At 44.1% G+C, this 14,563-nt stretch overlaps 1 protein-coding gene and 1 long non-coding RNA gene across 8 annotated transcripts in view; one reads left to right on the top strand and one right to left on the bottom strand.

Annotated features, from left to right (window-relative positions):
* Nucleotides 1–14,563, bottom strand: part of Jpx (JPX transcript, XIST activator) — a 153,104-nt gene that overhangs the window by 136,775 nt on the left and 1,766 nt on the right. For all 7 annotated transcript variants that reach the window (XR_015647004.1, XR_015647001.1, XR_015647003.1 and 4 more), the window contains exon 2: nt 7,184–7,267. This is a non-coding gene — a long non-coding RNA (JPX transcript, XIST activator). The remainder of the gene's footprint in view (nt 1–7,183; nt 7,268–14,563) is intronic.
* Nucleotides 5,462–6,608, top strand: Hrasl1 (HRas proto-oncogene, GTPase like 1). Its single transcript, NM_001408999.1, has 2 exons — nt 5,462–6,197; nt 6,344–6,608. Exon 1 carries the CDS (start codon nt 5,622–5,624, stop codon nt 6,189–6,191), a length of 570 nt encoding a protein of 189 aa, NP_001395928.1. The 5' UTR covers nt 5,462–5,621; the 3' UTR covers nt 6,192–6,197; nt 6,344–6,608.

Here is a 14,563-nt window from a genome sequence, read left to right as displayed (position 1 = left end):
TGGCCAGTTTCAGGGGATCGGACACTTTTTTGTAGCTTCTGAAAGCATACGCAAGTGCACTCGCGTGTACACACACACACACACACACACACACACACACACACACACACCGAGAGAGAGAGAGAGAGAGAGAGAGAGAGAGAGAGAGAGAAAGAGAGAGAGAGAGAGAGAGAGAGAAAGTTACCTAATTTTTGCAATCTTATGAACCAAACTTTACGGATGAGGAGTTTGCTTTCTTATAAGAAAAAGAACAGATTTCTTGAGATGCTTTTAAACACTGGGAAGTAAACGTTGCTTATATCATGAAGAATTTAAAACGTTGCATTCACTTGGCAGCACAGCAGAAGTGCTTCAAAGCACTGGCTGCAATTAAATTTCAGTCGTAGCGCTAAAGAGAAATCAACTGATGTAGAGAGTCAACTGATGCAGCAAACTATCTTGTTTTATTTCAACCAAATTTGCTCAGCTACCCCATCACTAGGGGTCAAAGGAGGCCCTGAATCAGAATGTCCTTCCAGCAAAAGAGTTATTCGAGCCAATGGCACAGTGTGCATAGTCTGAGGTAATGCTTTAGGCCATCCACAGAAAGCAAAGGGTGTTAGGGTCCCGTAGTGAGGGGGCAGTGTGCCCCAAGAAAGCCTCAAGTTTGTTGACATTACCAAATTGGGTTAAAAGGAGCTTTAAACTTAGTAGTTTGGGCTGGGGTGGGTGCTTAAAAAGTCCCAAATGCACTTTGAGACAAAGGGACAACTGGAAAAGTCTGCAGGACAATGAGCTTAGCGAGCATGTGACTTCTGTGGTATGGCACTGCTCAGCAGCTTCTAGGCCCTGACTGCAGGGGAAGCCGAGTGTGTCCTTGCCAGCAGCGCTCTCTGCTTAGGGCTTGGCTCCCTGAAAGACCCATTTCTAAGATGGATACACTCCTCACTTACACGACATAGGGTTTTCAGTCTCGTTTGTTTTCAACTTCTTCATTTAAGTAAGAAGAACAGAAGGTCATATTTTATAGAAAAGGTGGTGGTAGGGGACTAGGTGGCACTGGGATCTTCTGGCCACATCCTACTGAACTGTATCAGTATCAGGTGGCGGTCTGAATCAGAGGCTGGTATCTGAATTCATCCATCAGAGGGATGGTGCTTGTGTGTTGTGTGGTGCTTTAGGTAAATCTGGCTAGCAGATGGAGTAGAAAAGGACCTATGAATGTAAACATCAAAATGCTTATGAAAACGGTGACAGCTGGTATAAGCCAGTCAACTCAGGATGAGTTCTGAAAGCATTTCTTCCAGGATTTGATAACTACTTCCAGTTTCTGAAATATGGTCAGCTATGTTGCTGCAACCTGATCTAGCCAGAGTGACTTCCAGAAAAATTCCACTGCTTTTCCCCAAAGAGGCCAAGTCACCTTTTTTCTTGCCAAGAGATTTAGGCTTCTGTTTTGGAGTGACTCCTGCCAAGAACCTTACCTGATACCAGACCCATTTTTCATTTTTATTTATTTTTTCTTTTCTTTTTTTTTTTCAGAGCTGGGGACCGAACCCAGGACCTTGCGCTTGCTAGGCAAGCGCTCTACCACTGAGCTAAATCCCCAACCCCTCATTTTTATTTTTAAATACTTATTTTATACACATGAGTGTTTTGCCTGCATGCATGCATGTGTACCACATGACTGTGCGGTGCCTGCAGAGGTTTCGAGAGTGAGTCAGATCCCCTAGAACTTAATGAATTGGAGTTACAGACAGTTGTAAGGAGCTGGGACCCAAGATTCTCTGGAAGAACCAGCAAGTGCTCTTAACCTCTGAGCCAACTCTACAGGGCCAATCCTAGATTCCTGTTAAACACGGAGAAATGTTATTAAGGATTTCCTGTGTGTCTTGGGATAAGGAATAGTAGTGTACAAAGTATAGAGTTGAACCTCCTATTCCTGTGCCAACATTTGTCATCGACCCTAAGATTATGAGGAAAGGGTAAGGATTAATCACGTATCTTCTATCTCACATGTAACCAATCAAAGCATTGGTTATTGGGAGCAACATGTATGTTAGGGGACGGGGCATAAGAATATCAGGGTGAAAGTTCCAGTCTAGTTGATGAGGAGACAGAGGTCAAGGGGAAGAAGCCCTGTTTGAGCATTCAGATGCTGAGGCTAAGGGAGAGGAAGTGGAGTTATTGAAAGGGTCCTATTGGGGGGGTGTTAAATCATTCTACCAGGCTGAAAGGTAAGGGCGTCCCCATCCAATGTTGAAGTATGATGTTGGAGTGCGGGAGAGAGTCAGAGTACAACATTAGGGATCAGTTCTGCCACTGTGCAGCCTTCTCCAGGTTAGCTGGCCTGCAAGCTTCTGCCTGATTCTTCCTTTTTGTCTGCCCATCTCACTGAGATTATAGATGTGTGCCACTGTGCACAGCTTTTTCCTCCCTGGTTCCAGGAACCAAATTCAGGTTGTCAGACTAGCACTACGAGTGCTTTTACCCAGTGACCCAACTCCCTGGCCTAGACCTAAGATCTTGAACTAGAAGGCACGAGCTGTCTGCTTTCCTGCAAACTAGAGTAGGTGTACTATTGGAGGAGCTGGCTGGTTGGAGGGCCTACATCAAAGCAAGACTCCCGGAAGCACACACACCATGGAAAATCGCACAAGCTTCCAAGATGTAAACCCATGACAATCTGTTTTTTCTCTCTTCTCCCTCTTTCTTTTCCTCCCTGACACTTTTGACACATGGTACTCAAGCTGGCCTTGGACTCCATACGTAGATAGATGCTTATGACCTTGAACTTCCGATCCTTATGCTTCTACCTCCTGCTAGGATTATAGGCAAGTGTCCCCAAACACGACTTGAGAATTTATTTTCACAGCGATGCAAACATCATACAACTGGGGAAGGGTGATCTTTCAACAGAAGATGGTGAAACAATTGACCAGATTTAAAACAAAAAACAAAAAACCCAAACTTCTCATTCATTATGCAAATATGTATTCACACGAATACTAGATTGAAGGTAGAAAAGAAGCTATATGGCATATCTGAGGAAGGCTAAAGGAACGTGTTTGCGTTGTTTGGAAATGGCTTTGAAGGAACAGTCCTAATTCTAGCTGGTAAATCTGGACTTCTGTGCGTGCATGTCCAGCCAGGAGACCACGCTACAGAGTTAAACACAGAAGTGACCAGTTTTCCTATTGTCAAAGGAAAGTTTGCAAAAAGCAAATACTACCTCGACCACAGAGTCCTCTGTGTATTCATGTTTCCTTTCATAAATAACACAGATAAACTACATGGTGAGATAATTAAGCAGGCATCAGAATTATTATATACAAGTATTTTCTAGGTCACTGCTTAGTCCAGAAGCAATGATGTCACCAGTCAAAGGACACTCACTGCTCACAGTCTATCTTCAAAATCCATTTTGCAACAGGAAGTGCCCAGGCTCCTCATAGAAATGGCTGAGGATAGACAGCGCAGGCCAACTGCAAGGTAAGCACTACCATATTAGAGTACAGGAAGCATTTGGGAGGTGCTGGCCGCAAGAGCAGGGGTTCAGGCCATTCTGGACTACATAAGACCCTATCACAAAGGAGAAAGAAGTAGAGAGACTTTAGAGGGTAAATTGATAGTTATGGGCTAGAGAGATAGATCAGTGGTTAAGAGTATTGGCTATTTTTGCAGACGACCTGGGTTCCTTCCCAGCACCCACATGGCAGCTCACAACCATCTATAATTTCAGTTCCAGGGGATCTGACTGCCTCTTCACTAAGACATCAAGTGAAGTGTCTGGGGCATGTGTTACCAAGCACAAGAATAGAAACCATAAGAATTGAGGAACTTTGCTCTCTCTTCTGGGGTTTCCTCCATTTACGTGCTCGGGGCACACAGAAGGCTGAGGAGAGCACTAAGAAATAACCCCTGGACCATACACTTTGGGCATAAACAGTGTGGGGAGAGTTGGAAAAAAATACACAGACACAGACACACACACACACACACACACACACACACACACACACACACACCCTACCCAGATCTCCCTCTCTTACACAGAACAAAATCCTTCTTCCATACAAGAAGAGCAGCAAATATTACAGCCTCTGGCCAAATGTGAAAGCTATCTGACCCTGGTGAATGGACAAGAAGGGGTTAAATAAAACAACTCTGGGGAAAAGGTAGAAATAAATACTAAAATTAGGGGTGTGGGCAGGGGTCAGGAGTAGGGAGTAGGGACCCACCACAAGATCCAAGACTAAGATAATAATAAATTAAGCAGATGAGGCACACATACTCCCTGCCAGTCACAAGGCTAAGGGACATCATAAAGCACTAAAAATGAAGGCATACTACAGGAGTAAAGAGAGTTACATGGAGCAAGACCTCTGAGACACAGCACAGAAACCACCTGAGGGTGATAGTGATTTAGGAAAGCAGAGGCAATGACCCCCTGTCAAACGCCCTATAAAGATGGATCACTGCGAACGGAGCAAAGCAAACCTCAGTTTCAGCTGCAGAGCAGCGAGGCAGAGGCTTAGGCCAGGATGGAGGAAGACAGAGCCCAGAAAGATCCTCAGGAAAACTGATTAGGAACACAATGAGGGAAGGCAACGGCCTAAGGATGCTCCCAATCACAACAGAGAGGTGGGTGGAAAGCAACAAACAGGAAATTCTAACTAGCTGACAGCATCAAACTAAGGAGTAAGAACCACAGACCAGTTTAGCAGAGAAAACTAGTCTGACTCAGAGAGACTGAAGAAGAGCAAAAGTCTGCAAAGTCTAGCTTAATTTAGAAGCTCACATATGACCCCATTTTCCATAGGGAAGCAGAAAAATGTTTACTTAGGTGGGAGTAGTAGAGTCATTTTTATGAGAATTCAATACATTTAAGAGAAACATAGCGTGTGCTAGGACATAGAGTGTGTTGAGCCTATAAACCAGTGGTACTCAAACTACCATGGGTGACAACCTCTTTGGCAAACCTCTATCTCCAAAAATATTTACATTGCAATTCATAATAGTAGCACAACTACAGTTATGAAGTAGCAATGAAAATAATTTTATGCTTGGGGGTCACTGCCACATGAGGAACTGTATTAAAGGACCACACACAGCATCAGGAAGGTTCAGAACCATGGCTCTAGACAGACAACTGCTTTTGTACTACTTTTATGGAATAGTAAATGAAACCTCAGGGTAAGGCAATAATGTAGGACAAGGTGTATCTAGGTATATATAGTTTCCAGTCTTTCTCCCTGTGACACAAATCAGCTTAATGAAAACCTAAGGAAAAGCCAGAGATGGCGGTGCTTGCCTTCTGAGTTCAGGGCCAGCCTGGTCTACAGAGTGAGTTCCAGGACCACCAGGGCTACACAGAGAAACCCTGTGTCTAAGAGAAAAAAGGAAAGAAACTCAAGAAAGAGAATGAGGGGGGCAAGCGCGGGCCCGGCCAAGCCCCCCCCCCCCCCCCCCGGCGCCCGCAGCCCGCAGCCCAAGCGGCACCGGCCGCGGACAGAGCCCATGCGCCGGCCCAGTCGGCGCCCGTCCACGCACCCCGCCCTGCCCCGGCCCCAGCCCCGGGGGCAGTCGCGCCAGCAAGCGGTGGGGCAGGAGCTCCTGGATTGGCAGCCCCTGTAGAAGCGATGACAGAATACAAGCTTGTGGTGGTGGGTGCTGGAGGCGTGGGAAAGAGTGCCCTGACCATCCAGCTGATCCAGAACCATTTTGTGGACGAGTATGATTCCACTATAGAGGACTCCTACCGGAAACAGGTAGTCATTGATGGGGAGACGTGTTTAATGGACATCTTAGACACAGCAGGTCAAGAAGAGTATAGTGCCATGCGGGACCAGTACATGCGCACAGGGAAGGGCTTCCTCTGTGTATTTGCCATCAACAACACCAAGTCCTTTGAAGACATACATCAGTACAGGGAGCAGATCAAGCGGGTGAAAGATTCAGATGATGTGCCTATGGTGCTGGTGGGCAACAAGTGTGACCTGGCCGCTCGCACTGTTGAGTCTCGGCAGGCCCAGGACCTTGCTCGCAGCTATGGCATCCCCTACATTGAAACATCAGCCAAGACCCGGCAGGGTGTGGAGGATGCCTTCTACACACTAGTACGTGAGATTCGGCAGCATAAACTGCGGAAACTGAACCCGCCTGATGAGAGTGGCCCTGGCTGCATGAGCTGCACGTGTGTGCTGTCCTGACACCAGGTGAGGCAGGGACCAGCAAGACATCTGGGGCAGTGACCCCAGCTAGCCAGATGAACTTCATATCCACTTTGATGTCCCCGCTCCCCCAATTCTGCCAATCCCCCTGCCTGCAGTCAGTCATATCCTTTGTGCCCGACCCGGCACAGGCTCAGGACGTGGAGGTGCCGGATGCAGGGAGGAGGTGCTGTCAGAAGGAAGGAAAGAGGAGGGAAGGAAGGAAGGAAACGATGCTGGAGCCAGTCCAGTCCAGGGATGGTGGACAGATGTGACCAAGACCTTCGCATGGACAATTTGAACAGACTGTCATGAACTATCCCTGTTGCCACTGGCACCCAAGTCCTCCGCCCCTCTCAGCTCCCTTGGGCGCCTATGAGGGCACATGTTGAATCACAGTAAATTATTTGATGGTCTTGACTTGAAAAAAAAGAAAGAAAGAAAGAAAGAAAGAAAGAAAGAAAGAAAGAAAGAAAGAAAGAAAGAAAGAAAGAAAGAAAGAGAATGGAGGTAATTACTGTATTCCTCAGCAGAATGAGCTCTATACCCAGACCGAGGTATACTTTCCTAGTATCGTCTACTCCCATTTGGTACAGTAAACATAATAAAGCACCATATTTGGGAAGGGCCATTCTTGGACCCCTCCATAGGCTTCAAACGCTATCTTTACAAAAGGAAATATATTTGCGTCATACTTTGGGACAATATTACCAAGAGCCATGGGAGAGATGGAGGAGATAGTACAATGTGTAAAGTGCTCACATGAAGACTTGAGTTCAGATTCCGAGCACATTGTAAATGCTGGGCATGATGGCACAGTGCAGCGCCTGTGGGTAGCAATAGATGGCTACCACAGGCTTGCTGGCAACCAGTCTACCTGAAGGGACCAGCTCCAGGTTCAGTGAGAAACCCTGTGCATTGGCCACTTTTCTGTTACTGTGATAAAATGCGGTCAAGGCAACTTAGAGAAGGGAGAGTTTATTTGGGCTTACAGTTCCATGATGCAGGGGAGGCGGGAGGCGGCAGGCGGCAGGCACGGTAGCTGGAGCAGCAGCTGGGAAGTTGGACATCTTGAACTGCGAGCATGAAACAGAGACAGTGAAGTCAAAATGGCTGCAGATCTTTAAACCCTCAAAAGCCTGCCTCCAGTGACATAATAATTCCTTCAACGAGGCTGTTCCTCCATAGCCTTTCCAAACAATGGCACCAACTAGGGACCAGTTATTTCAATGCCTGAGACTATGGTAGACATTCAAATGACCACATCCTATCTCAAAAACATAAGGTAGGGTTGAAGGTCCATTCCCAGCACCTCACCTACAAGACACCTATAGATAGGTGTTTTACAACTGTCAACAACTGCATTTCTGGGGATCCAGTTCCCTTTTCCTGTCTCCCCTGGGCATCTAGCACATAAGTGGTATGCAGACATACATGCAGACAAACCCTTACCTATGAAATACATAAATTTAAAGACTGCTGGCTGTGGTAGTGCATAATGTTAATCCCAGCACTCTGGAGGCAGAGGCAGAGGCAGGTAGATTTCTGTAAGTTCGAGGCCAGCACGGTCGGTCAACAGAGTGTGTTTTAGGCAGCCAGGGCTACATAGAGAGACCCTGTTTCAAAGTTAAACGTTAAAATTAAAAACAAAGCCCTTAGGGTGACATCAAGGATGTATTATAAGTAATAAGCACATTAGCTGAAGTCCTGCCAAATCATGAAATGAAAAAAGTAGACTATACCAATAAACCCTAAAAAAAATAGGAAGATACACTCTTCAAAATCACTGAGACGCACTAAGATGAGCAGGGTATAGTTCATCAAGCCTATACCCCTGCATTCTGGAAGCTGAGAAAGAATAATGCTGTGAGTTTGAGGCAGGCCTAAGCTACTAGTGATGTGCAGGCTGGCCTGCATTGCAGAGTAGGACCTTGTCTCAGAAACAGCCTCCAAGGAAAGAAATCGCTGCAACAGATTACCGAAAAGTTTCAAGTTTCAACGAAACCTGCAAGTATACAAGGAAATAAGAGGTGGAATTTGTACAAGGAACACAAAGCTTAGTGACAGAAAATGACTTAAGAAAACACAGTTCACACTGGACGAATGTCTGGGACTGCTGAGGAGAACAGGAGCTAAAAACTGCTCACACTGTTTAGGGCATGAACCTTGAAAGCAACGGTTCCAAGTTCTATCCTTGGCCAGAAACTGGGAGGTAACCTTGCTCCTGCCTTGGCAGGAGACCAGAATGCAAAACTGACCACTATCATAAGAGAAAGAGAAAATACTTTATGAATATCAGCAGTTAAAGAACAGTCCCCAGAACACCCCATACTAAGTCTGACCAACGGATCCTCTGGCCGGCAATGGTGATGGTAAGGCTTGCTAAATGAAAACAAAAGGAAGTGATTCCTTGGGAAACAAAAATGATCATAGTTGGGTTATACGACAAAGACCAGCAGAAGCACATTTATCTATTGTAGAAACCAAATCCATAGACTGGAGAGATGGCTCAGTGGTTAAGAGCCCTGACTGCTTTCCAGAGGTCCTGAGTTCAATTCCCAGCAACCACATAGTGGTTCACAACAATCTGTAATGGGATCTGATGCTCTCTTCTGGTGTCTGAAGATAGCTACAGTGTACTTATATATAATAAATAAATAAATCTTTAAAAAAAGAGAGAAAGAAAACAAATCCATGATATAAGGCCTCCACCATGCACAACATATCATCAGGTTAGTCTCCTTTCAACACCAGCTCTCCAGGCAGGCCTTGTGGCTCTTGTTTGTAATCTGAACAAGAGGGAGGCTCAGTCAGGAAAAGTGCTGCCAGTGCAAGGACCATTCAACGTGGTGCATGCTATGTAGTCTGTGCTACAGAGTAAAACTTTCATCTGTAAACAGAAACAAACAAACAACGAAAACCCCGGCTTTCCTAAAACAAAAGAAAAGCAAAAGCCACTTCCCAACTATTGGTCCAGGTTATCCTGATGACCAAAACCAAAGAGAATACAAACAAGTAAAAGAAAATCAAAAATACCAATCAGTATTGCTTGGGTACAAAGCCTGTAACAAAATATTAAATTAAATACCACATAAAAGAAATTAGAGCTTGGAAGATATCTCGGTGGGTTAAATGTTTTCTGTGTACTTGTGAGGGCTTGCTTAGGATCACCCAAAATCATTTTTTAAGGCAGTGGGACAGCATCTGTTAATTGTGCTGGGAGGTAGAGACGGTCAGATCACAGGGCTTGTAAGAAAAGGACATACTACAGGCAAATGTAGTTTATTGCCAGACCACCGGGGAGGTTCAAAGTTTTAAAAATCAATCCATATGAGCCAGGCATGATGGAACAAACCTGTAATCCTAGCCCCTGAAGCTGAGGCAGAAGGATTGGGAGTTCAAGGGTAACCTAGGCTACAAGTAAGACTGTATCTTAAATTTTAATTAATTATTTTACAAACCTGGGTTGGGAACACAGGTCAGTGAAGAGTGCTTGCAAAGCACACTCCAGTCTTAACCCACCATTGCTGAAGTGATTGTGGTAAGGCCATCTTACCTTGATCTTACCCTGACTCCACTTTGTTCAGGTTCTTTTTCAGCCCTTAACCCCCTAAAAAGTCCTGTCTATCTTGGCAGCAATTTGGAACTTTTCACGACCCTGACTTATGGCCCAGATGAATGACAAACATATCAGCTGACTATATAAGCAAAAGAAACGTTACCAGGTTCCCACATCTGCCAATGATGTCATTGTGGTACCTTTGAGCTTCGGTGCTCCTTGGGGCAATAGTCTGAGCTCTGTTGCAAGCTCATAAAAGACTCTAGTTTGGCCTTCTATGCTTAGTGCTTTAGAACAGTTTTGCTTGGGCTATAAATTTTCCATATCAACAGTTGAAAGAAGAAACACAATTATATCAACAGATGTATTTTTAAAAATCCAATATTTATCTATTTATTATAAATTATAAATTTATTTAATAAATTTTAAATTATAAAATTATTTATGCGTATGCATCATTTTGTGTGTATGTGTGTTCATATGTATGTGCATGTGTGTGTGCGAGGCCAGAGGTTGATGCTGTGTCATTTTCCATCACTCTTCAATGTTAGTTTTTGAGGCAAGGTCTCAGAGAGCTTAAAGTCCATTACTTGGCTAGGCTGGCCAGCAAGCTACAGTATCCACTTGTCTTTGACACCCTCACTCAACTGGAGTCACAGTGCCATGCCTCCGTGCCCAATGTGGTACTCAGATGCTTGCAACCCAAGCACTTTCCAATAGAGCCATTTCCCCAGCCTCCTCCCGAGCAATGTTCTTTCATGATAAAATTTGTCGGTGGAGGGGCTGGAGAGATGGTTTAGTGATCAGGACTGGTTCCTGGTCTTGCAAAGGACTGGGTTTCAGCTCCCCGCAGCCATATGCAGCAGCTAGAACTGATGCTGAAGGTCCCTTGTTACACAGTCAGCATCTTGTTACTGAGGCACTATAGTCACGATGCTTTTTCTTTGGTTATGTAAATGAAACTTTATAAAATTTTAATTTATTAAAAAAATTCAATATTCAATTTCTCATGGTTTGTTGCCAGTACATTAGCTCACTGATTTGAATTTGAGACAGAATCTTGTGTAACTCAGGCTGGCACCAAACTCACAAGTTAGTTGAGTCCAGTCTTGGACTCCTTCCTGATCCTCCTGCTTCTATCTTCGCAGTCTTTTTTTTTTTTTTTTTTTTTTGGTTCTTTTTTTCGGAGCTGGGGACCAAACCCAGAGCCTTGCGCTTCCTAGGTAAGCGCTCTACCACTGAGCTAAATCCCCAGCCCCCTATCTTCGCAGTCTTATTAACTCCAGTTCCAGGGGATCTGACACCCTCTACTCTCATAGGCTCCTACATGCATGTGGTGTATATAAATTCATGCAAACACACAGAAACTTAACTAAATACATCTTTCTAAAAAATTCTCAGCTCAGGGGCTGAGAAATGGTTCAGTGGTTAAGATCACTGGCTTCTCTTATAGAGGGCCCAGGTTCAATTTCCAGAAACCACATGGTGGTTCACAACTGTCTTTAACTCCAGTTCCATGGGATTCAACAACCTCACAAAGACATACATTCATGCAAAACACCAATGTATATAAATAAAAATAAATTGGAATATATATATATATATTCTCAGCTAAATAGGAATAGGAGGAAATACTACCACAACAAGCAAGTGCACATACAAATCACAGAAATGCTTAAAGTCAGAAACTTTTAAGATTATAATAAAACAAAGAAGGCCTTTACTGCCAGTCTAGAGCAGTGGTGGTTTCTGATCATGCAGTAATGTTTGAAGACAGAAAAAATATTCAGAAGACTGATCAAAACTGAAGCCACAGGGGTTGGGGATTTAGCTCAGCGGTAGAGCGCTTGCCTAGCAAGCGCAAGGCCCTGGGTTCGGTCCCCAGCTCCGAAAAAAAGAACCAAAAAAAAAAAAAAAAAAAAAAACTGAAGCCACAGACACAAGTCTAAGTAGCCTATCCCAAGGAAACGTAGGTGCAGTGGCCCATCTTTACAAGGATTCCGTGCCTCAAAAATAAAAATAAAAAAAATGTAACGGCTGAGGATGTAGCTCAGAGTGAGAGCGTTGCCCACCATGGAACATGGTGAGTTCCAATCCTAATACTGGGGAAGGGAGGGGTGTTTAGAAAAAAGAAAACCCAAAAGAATATACAAAAGGATAACAAATCAACAGTAGAGTGTTTCATCAAATGGCACTATCCAAGGCCAGTTTTTTTAAAAAATCAGTGTGAAAGCTGTGTGGAGCACATCTGTAATCCCAGCACTTGGGAAATGAAGACTGGAGGGAGGATCAGGAGTTCAAGGAAAGACTCAGCCACATAGGGAGTTTGGGGCCAGCCTGAGTTACAGAAGATCCTATCCCAAAATAAAACAAAATCAATATGCTAATATGTTAAAAACAAACCAGTATAAACTGAAACTTCGTCAAGTCTCACTTACGTAACAATAGGAAAACATCAGTCTTATGCTACAATAGCAAAGTGGTAAGTGTACAACAAACTACATTCGGCATCTTCTACATGCTGGAAACTAAAATGGAGCAAAGCAAAACGGCCATGATGTGATGCTCCCAGACTGACCTACAGATGCAAAGCCACCAAAACTGCTGGCAGAAAACTTATGGACGCTAACTACCCGGGTCAAAAATTTATAGACGATTTCTGGTTTACAGTACACGCCTTTAGCCTCAGCACTCAGGAGGCAGAAGCAGAGGCAGGCAGAGCTCTGTGAGTTTAAGGGCAGCGTAGTCTACATAGTAAGTTCCAGAACAGCCACGGCTATGTAGAGAGACCATGTCGCAAAGAAATAAACAAACAACAATAAAGCAAGCAAGCAAGCAAACAAAACGCTTGGGTGCAGGGAGAGTGATGCCATGCAGACTCCAAAAATACTTCATGATTTCTACCTCCAGGTTTCCACGATGAACATTTGAGAAAAAGCCCATATGCTTAGGAGGGTGCAACCACCTTCAAGTATATTTAGCCATTTCAAAATGCATAAGTGCGTTCTGTACTGAACACGGCTTCCGCTCAAAATAGACTACTTTATCAGAGACTAAAGGAGATAGAAAATGGGACGTATCTGGGTACTCTATTGCAGCCTGAAGTTTCCAACCCATAGGCCTCTTGACATCATATCTCACTTACATGGAGTGGGGAGAGATAATTAGCAGGGTGGGCAGTGGTACTTCACAACCCAGGAGCACAGAAGCACTAAAAGACAGAATAACTGGGGCATTCAGAACGTATCAAATACCCACATATCTTACTACCACACCACTACAGGCCTATATACTGTAGTTCCTTTTACTGGATGCATCATGCTTAACTTAAACCTAAGAAATGAGAGGGAGAGAGAGACAGACAGAGAGAGAGAGAGAGAGAGAGAGAGAGAGAGAGAGAGAGAGAGAGAGAGAGAAAGAACATGTCATCGTTGGCTGGCTTTAACTGTCAACTTGACACAGTCTACAGTCATCTGAGGAACTGATCAAGTCACAGTCATCTGAGGAACTGATCAAGTCACACTGGCCTGATGGCCTGATGGGTAGCCTCCTTCCCTGGGTTGGTGGTTCTGGGGTGTATAAGCAAGCTAGTAAGTGTGGGTGAACCAGCAAGCTGTACTCCTCCATGGTTTCTTCTTCAAGTCCCTGCTTGAGTTCCTGCCCTGACTTCCTTCAGTAGTGGAATTATGATCTGGAATACAAGTCAAATAAACCCTTTCTCCCTCTCCTTTGCCTTTGGTCAGTGTGTTATATGACAATAGAAGGGAAAGTAAAACAAAATAATAAAGACAAAAGACACAGTTTAATAGACCAGAATATTAGTACCAGACTTAAATATGCAATGAAGGTTGGAATTATGAAACTGAAATATTTGTCTGTTTTTTAGTGCTGGTTCAACTGCTTAAAGTCAATTCAGTCATAAGGTTGATGGACCATGCAGAAGCATTGGAAAGTCCAGGCCAGCCTGATCCACACAGCAAGACCCTGTCTCAAAACCACAAGAAAAAAATTGATATGAGCACAGTCTCAGAGCCCTCGGTGTAGCCAAGGGTGGAGCAGAAAGGCATTTTCTCCTGAGCTTTACAAAGGCCATATTGGGGGAGTCACATGTACAGCCCAGTACTGGAGCCTAACCTGCCAGATTTCTTGCCTTCAAATCTCCATAGAACCTGGTAAGTGATGGTATTACATGTCAGAGAGGGTCAGATTCATCACTGATGTCCTGATACCCTCTCGTTGGGACCACACATGACTCTTTGAAGCCATGGTCTTTACTCATGACTGCCTGATTTACTGTCAGTAACTGCGTCAAAGTCCCGAACCACTGCTTCTCTGCAGAAAGATCCATCAACACAGAAATGTTTTACACAAATGGAAATAGCATTCCAAATTTGTATCTCAGGCACTATATTGTTTATTTGTCAAAAGTGCCATCAGGGTGCTGAGGAATATAGCATTCGCATGACTCAAATATGTGACTTCCTTTGCCTGCATGCACAACCATTTAAAGTGACTTGTAGTGGATGTTTTAACTTATCAATGCTCTGTTCAAAACCTCCTTTGTCTATGCAGTGGGAACAGCTGTCCTGTATCCATAATTAATAAAGATTAATTCCTGATATGGACTCATTATTCTGGTCTTAGTAATATCCTATGTAAATATAAATGATTGCTTTTACTTTTGTTGTCTTTATTAAAAAATTTAAATGTGACTTATTTCATTTCATATGCATGAACATTTTTCTTGCGTGGATGTTTGTGCATCATGTGCCCGGTACCCAAGGAAGTCAGAAGAGGATTTGGATCCCCTGGA

This window comes from Rattus norvegicus, chromosome X (genome assembly GCF_021556685.1).
Source record: "Rattus norvegicus strain SHRSP/BbbUtx chromosome X, alternate assembly SHRSP_T2T, whole genome shotgun sequence".
NCBI classification, from domain to species: Eukaryota; Metazoa; Chordata; class Mammalia; order Rodentia; family Muridae; genus Rattus; species Rattus norvegicus.
The sequence above is the reverse complement of the archived record's forward strand: the minus strand, read 5'-3'. Positions and strand labels throughout refer to the sequence as shown.